The sequence below is a fragment of the Physcomitrium patens genome, chromosome 22 (genome assembly GCF_059467195.1).
Source record: "Physcomitrium patens ecotype Gransden chromosome 22, ASM5946719v1, whole genome shotgun sequence".
NCBI classification, from domain to species: domain Eukaryota; kingdom Viridiplantae; phylum Streptophyta; class Bryopsida; order Funariales; family Funariaceae; genus Physcomitrium; species Physcomitrium patens.
This window is the reverse complement of record NC_143431.1, coordinates 15,112,228-15,120,359: the sequence shown is the minus strand read 5'-3', so window position 1 is coordinate 15,120,359 and position 8,132 is coordinate 15,112,228. Positions and strand designations below refer to the sequence as shown.

The 8,132-nt window shown below is 35.7% G+C and overlaps 1 protein-coding gene across 2 annotated transcripts; it reads right to left on the bottom strand.

Annotated features, from left to right (window-relative positions):
- Positions 1-860: 860 nt before the first annotated feature.
- Positions 861-4,110, bottom strand: LOC112274924 (uncharacterized). Of its 2 annotated transcripts, none has more exons than XM_024504782.3 (3): positions 3,911-4,110; positions 3,575-3,687; positions 861-2,963 (listed from the first exon to the last, which is right to left on the bottom strand). In XM_024504782.3, exon 3 carries the CDS (start codon positions 2,840-2,842, stop codon positions 1,628-1,630), a length of 1,215 nt encoding a protein of 404 aa, XP_024360550.1. In that variant the 5' UTR covers positions 2,843-2,963; positions 3,575-3,687; positions 3,911-4,110; the 3' UTR covers positions 861-1,627. The 2 variants fall into 2 exon arrangements, with proteins under 2 accessions (XP_024360550.1, XP_024360549.1); XM_024504781.3 differs by having other exon boundaries at positions 3,919-4,110.
- Between the last annotated feature and the right edge of the window lie 4,022 nt (positions 4,111-8,132).

The window sequence follows — 8,132 nt, the reverse complement described above, 5'->3', positions numbered from 1 at the left end:
TTGTGAATGTTAACTTCTTTATTTTGGCCTATTTTACCTTCCTTTCTGACAACTTAGTATTTAATTATTAAGGCTAGACTCTTAATTGCATCTTAAATTCATGTTATTACAAATGCTTAATAAAATCAAGTATTATCAATGTAATTATTATAAATTTTTTTAATGTAATTTATACTTATAATCATTATTTTGTTATTTTGATATTATTAACAATTTTTCAAATTATTCTAAGTTTTGCAACTTTTATGAATCCAAAATCTTTTTTAGAAATGATATTTTTTTAAAGAACTATACATAAGCACTTAATTAATGTAAAAAAGATGAGATGAGCTAAAACTTACATAGCCTTATTAGAAATATCAACAATTAATTTAAAAATTACTGCATATTATATCTAAGTCAAGCCTAGAACTAATATAATTTGTTTTTGAATGAAACTCAAATGTGAAGCTCAATAAAATTATTGGAGTAATCTCAAGCTTGAATTTATCAGATTGTTGAAAGATAAATGATTCAAAGTTTAGGATCTGTTCTAAGTAGAATATTGTTTGTTACCAATGAGTACCTACTTCTATTAATTAGTATTCTAAGTTTTTTCAGATATTCAAGGAAAGAAATAAAACTTTGATAGTTAGAAGAATAATTGATTGTGGGTAATATTATTTATAGTTATGATAATTTACAAGAACCATTAGGTCTTTGAATTTGAATACTTGTTTGTCAAAAAGTCATATTACTGTATTAAATAAGAAATAAGACACAATTTTCTATCTCCAAGAAATAGACTCATCAGAGATACTTGATATGTGATGAAAAATAGAGTATCATCCTCCCTAAGGTGATCCCATTAAATTAGAATATTTGAGTTCATGGCTAAAATTGAAAAATTCAGGTTTTGAGTTAGGATTAATAATATATGATTCAAAATTTAGGATTTCAGGAATAAGGATCAATATTGCACTAAAAATGGACCGTCCAAGTAAACGTCAATGAACGACCTGCTCTATACCTTTTCACCTGGAGACCATTTAGAGTCCCCACAGTTCTGCATCATCTTCAAATTGAGAGCACTCAAATTTGATGTCTCAAGTACTACCGTTTCCAATCATACAGGTCAGGGAGACCTGGTTGTGTATTTAGCTGGCGCTTGGATTACTCTACAGCTACTGGATATAGAACGTGTGATTGCAATTCAGCTCCACCGCAACAACTTTAAGGCTTACTCTTGGCTATTGATGTTGAGATTGAGAGAACATTTCCATCATCATCACCTTCAGTCTTAATTCATCACAGCATTGGCAAGACGTCGTTTGGGTTGTAACATTTTGGAGTACAACGTACTTGTACCATGGCTGACCATAAATGCACATATTTCTGTACTCTAATCCATCCACATACCCATCAGTTTATAACACTGCAAACAATCTATATTGCATGCATCAACAATTGAAAATCCTCAAACTCATTCTATCCGAAACGTCAAATGTCGTCCCCAATTTGGCCGTACTGACCCCTCCTTTGCCACCACTAATCACTACGTCACCCTCGGCCGATCTTCTTCTCAACAAGTCCTTCATTACTTGCTTATTCACCTTAGCTCCACAAAGTTGTCTAGGTCACATCACACTTATGCCTCATCTTGCCACAGCTTGAGCAACTTTTTCATCAAATCTTGGCCAGACTCTTTCTCAAAACTAAAGACCATGAACCCTCCGTAACCTTCTTTCTTCAGCTTGTCAAAATACGTATGCAGATCGGCGTCCTTATATGGCTTCCCCCCTTCGAATCCTTTACAGACACTTTTCTTCTTCATGCCATCGGGCTCCTTACAATAGGCTTCAAGACGCTCAATATCGAACACATCTGGAATATCGTAGGACATTTCCCAACCGTAGGTCAAATTGTCTACCAAGAAATGCTTTTTATTCTCCTTCCCGTGATAGGAGTGTTTTTTGTTGAGATATTCTATGTCCCTTGTCTTTGCCCACAATGCTTTGGATATGATCTTGTCCGGCATTTGAAAGCGCATCATTGCCGTGACCATCGCGAGTGAGGTGGGGATTTTGGGTGTATTCTCCTCTGCCCATTCGTCATCGATGTCAATCCCATCCAAGTTGTAGTTTTCAACAATGTGTTTCAACTGTTTTGCAAAGTTACCTGCGTCTTCAGGATCCGAGAAGCTGGACCAACTATGGGATTCATGATCGTTCAATACGGACAACAGCACTGTGATGCCCTTCTTTTGCAGCTTCTGTGCGTCAGCCAGATCCTTGATGATGGCATCTGTAGCGCAGACAAGCTTATGGCTGGGCTTTGTTTGGTTAGGCTTTGCTTCAACGTCCAGGAGTTTTAGCCTGTCTGCGCTCCGTTTGCTGTTTCGCCCGACAAGATCATGAATCAGATTGGCGGCGAAGATAATTACCACATCAATTGCAGCCCCTCCATCCTTCATGACGTAGTCTCTGGCTATGGAGATGGTTTGATTCATGCGCGAATCGTTGGAATTGTAGTAAGCAACACTCACTCCTGCCTTCACGTACAAATCACAGTCTTCATGCAAAATCGCAGGATCGGAGAAAGTGTGATTATCAAGTAATTTCCGTACGATCTCATCTGGAAGTGTGAAGAAAACCGCAGCCTTGTGATCATAGTTCTTGGACCCGAGTTGTACAGCTTTCTGACGGCAGATTAAAAAAAAGTTGATATTTGGATTCTTAAAGGCAAATCGACGAGCATCTTCAGCTGAGAACTTTTGTTTAACTTCGACGTGTTTCTGAACTCGTGGCCATGCAATTTTACCACTTCCAGCGGCTGGATTACGACTCAACTTTTTCCACGGCATGGTGATCTCTTGTGTCGACTTGATCCGTTTTAAGAAGCCGGATTTGGTGTTGTTTCACAGCTACTTAAAGCCTCAGGATTTTCGCATTTGTTTGTGTTGGTGCTTCAGAAGTGCCTTCAACCTAATACAGTTGGTCACATGTCAGTTTTTTACTAGTAACTAAGCAATTCAATGCCGCATACGTCAGATGAATACATTGCAGGCTTTGTATTTCAGTGGTTTCACGCTTCAAGAATTACCCAACCCACATGAATCAATGACATAGTAGTGTGGTCTCCCAATGCACTCTTGAAGATTGAAAATAAGCCTATACATCAGTGTCCACAATCACACTAACACACAATTTTTCCCTGATGACAATGGTATTATTGAGATTACTCTCTTTATTAACTTTGTTGGCAACTGTTGAAGTATAGACCGGTCTACATTTGCCTCGATACCATCTCTCAATATATCCCCGAGTAACATGTTAAATTTTTGATTACAACGCTGCTCAAAGCATTGTACCGGGTTGTTCAACCAGGTTGCACACTATGGCATCATGAAAATTGCACAACATTTGTAAGAGAACTGTTCAGTACATCTAAGCAGCTGACAAAGCATGCATTTAACATCTCAAATTCACAATCGCTATTGCGGAATAGATTACACTCTATGCCTGGAGGTTGGAGGAGCTTAAACATTTACAAACTATAATAACTAAAAGAAGTAGATACATTCGCTCGCTATTACCTGAAATATTAGTCAAGTTTGAGAAATCTTGAGTTATCGATCCACGCTATCCAAACTTGCGATATTTGCGGTCGTGATACGAGTCAACTCGGCAGTTGGTCTATACCATACGTCTGGGATTTAACACAGAAGCTAACATCAAATTGAAATTGTGCACCAATTCAGGACGAGCCACACCTAGTGTACTGATTACCAAGGGAATTGACAGAACTTCGCAACTGGTAACGTGGACAATTCATGGTCACCAGAAAAACACTCCTTCAAGGACACCAAGAGCAAGTGCAACTGACGATCTGGTGAGGATCCGGAGCATCAAAGGTGGTATAAAGTTCAAACCTTCTCACCTCATCCTCTGAAAATTGCTGAACTGCGAGCTTCCACCATGGAGTAGCCAAGATGTCACGATAATTGCTCCAACAGGTGTGGAAACTGGTGCCGATCTGGCGGGAATATATCGTGTACCGCAAGGAAGAGGGGCCGGCTCGCACTGTTTGGCACCACAGTAGGTACCTCATAAGTCAAAAATAAGATGCGCGTTGGAACTGGATCTGCAACGACAGCATGACGTTGCAACGATCGGTCGCAAACTGGCCGTTAAAATATAACGTAATGTTATTATTTATTTGACTATATTTACTCATATTTATATATATGTATATACACACGCACACATGTTCATGATCATGATTGAATCAGATGCTGATTCTGCTCATTCCAAGGACCCGTACGCACCTGTCACCCATTTTGTCTCTGTCTCGATTCTCTACTTTAAATTATGATCTTTCCGCATCTCCACAATTGGCAAAGCTCTGTCATGAACACATTACAGTAACTTATAATTGATAATAAGTTTTCAACGAACCGGTGTTTACATTGATAAGTTTCTTCATTTTGGTCAGTGTGTCGTTCCACATCATTTTCGTGCAGGTCAAATTACACAACCGACGTGAAATAATTTGCCTGATGAGCAATGGAGGTAGGGAGCGATCGGGCGTAGGCAACTTGGGGTAGAAAGCATTGGCTTGGGCAGCACACCTTTTTTGCTACTATTTTGTTCAGTTAAACATTACGTGAGATCTAGTTACATTCTTTCCATTCTGTTGATTCTTGTAGAAGTTTTGTTCTTGGCTGTAATACAATTCATTGGATTATACATTTAATTATATTTCATATTAGGATATTCAGGAAAATAAGTTCAATGAAGGGGAATGCAACAGCACCTTCGTCAATTGATGTGGATGGGAGTGTAGATATTAACAGCGTTACCATAAATATTATAGCATGTGTAATAATACACCAAAAAGGTTCAAGGATCTTCTTGAGTCATCCGGCGAACTTCAGCAAGTTACTGACAACCATATGAACTGGTTACAAGACACGCAGTCAAAGACATCGAAGATCGTCATCTTCCCTTGTGGATTCTTCAAATTTAGAGGAGGTTCATCATTTACGAGCCTTGAATTCCTATCCATCCTGATGAAATATAAAACGTCTACCAAGCTTGTAGTGTATGTATATATCCACGACAAGGAGGCAGTGGAGTTTCAGAGAAGCTATGTCATTCCGAAGGATCAAATCAAGAAAGTAGTGACGGCGCTAAGTCTCTGGGCTTGCTCACCAACAGGAGCGATACACGCCAACGTGAGAGTTTTAAAAAGAGGATAAACTGAAAACTCACAGCCACGCCTTGGAGGAGTCTATTGAATATTGCATGCAGAAAACGGGACAAATCAAATTAGCTGCTATCCGCGGTACCGCAAAGTACTTTGATGTTTCAGCCAAGTAAGAGCAGCTGACCTTATTTTCTAGTGCTCTGGATAGAGCTGCTCGGTAGATGCTAGAACAGGGGACGACTGGAGACAACTCGTATGTGCTCCTTCAGTCTGGCGATGAATTGGTTCCTAGTGTGTCCCGATGCTGCCAGTATTCTGAGTGCCCGTTGCTCCGCCCGACAATTTGGGGTTCGCACGTCGTTCTGAGTTTAAATTTTTAGGTTTAGATTGTAACAAATCAGACTTTTTGCTGCATCCATGGTCCTCTCTAATGTCTGAAATAATATTGACATGGTCTCTTCCTATCCTCATCCAATTGATTTGCTGCTCGAAGTGCAATGTACAATACACTTGCAGATGAAAACATGGACCGCCTCATTTTTCCCTACTCCGAGAACTTGTCGCCTTGAGTAAAAGTATGATCCCGACTTTGATCGGGGTTATAGCAAATTTTCGACTGCAACTGGTGTGCTTCACAACTGTTTTTCTAACATCCAGTATCCACACACTGTTTCTCACAGAAGGTAAATGAGCACATGTGCTTTCAATTAAATACATCTTTGGTCTGAACAATGTTCTGATATCCAACTAAATTGGAACTCTAATTCAATAGGACGTGTTATTTATATTTCAGCTAAGGAGTGATTAACTCCACAAGCCAAAGGCCATTGAAAAGAATCCAAAAGACTTTCCCAAGGTCTTTTACTAAGAAAGGGGCTTGAACAAACCGCTAGTCTTTTGAAACCGCAGTCTTTGGATGCAATGTAGAGTTAAGAGAGACTACAAAATGGACCATTCTTTCAATAATTAAAATTGCATTAAAATTGCATAAAAAATTACACATATTTAATTCAATGAGGTCTAAATCTATAGCCTTTAAAATACAAAAAATTGACCAAATAAGTAATTTAATATAATGTAGATCAATAGCATTATGTTTTAGAAAACCTTAAAAAATTGTATACTTCTTTGTAAAGTATTAATTTAAAAAAATATGGCTAGAAAAGCATAACATGGCATATAAAAAATAAATTGGTCTTTTAAAAGAGATTATAGATATTTGATAAAATTTTGATAATTTATGCTTAAATCAAGTAATTTTAGTTAAAAATATTGCAAATTATTTAGGCTTAGCAAGTGGTTGTGATAGATTTATTTTAGATGTAGATAAAATCACAAAGTCTTGGTAATAAATATGAAAATAAATTAACAATAAAATTAGAAGAAGAAAATTGAATATAAAAATAATTGATACTTATCTTTTTTTTAAGTAAATAGAAGTAAATAATAGCAAGTAGAAGCAGGTAGAAACATGCTAAATAGATAGTATCATCTTTAAGAAGTTTTGAAGGAGTTTTTATATAAGTAATAGATATTAAGACTTTTATGAAAATTCCATGTAGCTACTAAAGTTTGTCTTATGAATTTAAAAAGTTACACTTGAAGCAACCTACAATTTGGTGTTTAAATTACAAGCCTTGTGGTTTCTAAAAAGTTTCTACTAGATTTTCTAAGTAGTTAGTATATATAAAAGATTGAAACTATTTTTAGTCTTATCAATATTTTTCTTATATTTAAATCTTAGTTCAAGACTTTCTAGGTTCTTTATAATTGGAAAATAATGACAACAATGAGTTTCTAGGCTTGTTCACTAATAAGAGCAATACAAGCCAATGTGAGAATTTTAAAAGAAGATAAATTGAAAACTCATAGCTATGCTTTGGAGAGATTTATTGGATATTATATGCATGAAATTATTGAAGATTAATAAATCCTTGATTACTTACCATGACATAGATTTTAATCATAGTAAGTTGTTAATATTTAAAAAGCAATAAAGACTAAAGGCTTGTTACTAGAGTGGCTTCTAGGATTTTTAAATAGTAGATAGGTTAAGAAGAATCTAGGATTTAGTTTGAATATGAAAAGACATATAATAAATATTAAAAAATATCTTCATAGTAGGTAGAAGCTAAAAGATATCTTGATAGTAAGTTAGATGCTATGTACTACCACTTATATGTAAAGAGTGCTAGAAGTGAAAGTTATCTTATTTTACACTTTTCTTTGAGAGTAACCTTGTTGATGCTAAGTGTTGAAACTTCTTACTTCTTATTTCTTCAATAGATTATAAGCCCACACACATTCATATGTATTTTTTGAATTTTTTGAAGTATTTGTTGGTATAAAGAGTAGATCATCTTGTTTCTATTGATGTTAGGTTTTGAGATCTCTTAAATTTCAAAATTAAATTTTGATTTGTACTTCTTATTCATTAAATATATATTAAAATGTAGAATATATTTTATACCTAAAAAAGATGATTTAGAAAAATTAGGTTGTATTCTCTTATTGAAATAGATATTTAATTCACTAACTTTGTAGTTTATAGACTGAAAGAATCCTAAAGTGTCAAAGAAAGACCTCTAATAGAACTAAGAGGTGGTTTGTGAGCAAAGAAGTGGCTTAAGAGTGGTATATCTGATTTTTGAGGTTTATATTATTGTTGATACTTGTGAGAAATCTTAGAAGTAAAGTTAAAAAGTATTTTGAAAGACAAAATACAATTTTGTTTACGAAAAAGGCATTCTAAGATTTAGAGATAGTAATACCTTCTTATTAATTTTGAGAGCCTTAAAACTCCTCCTATTGGTATTTTAGAATACAATTCTTCCAAAGACATGGCTTCAAATGAGGGTGAGGCTTTGAGAACAATTGAGAAGTATAGAGGTGATAATTTATATAATTAGAAGGTAAAAATGGAGCTTTTGTTGGCTTCTATGGAT

Excerpts from the sequence above, each read along its gene's own strand:
- LOC112274924 (XM_024504782.3), bottom strand. The coding sequence starts at position 2,842 with ATGCCGTGGAAAAAGTTGAGTCGTAATCCAGCCGCTGGAAGTGGTAAA.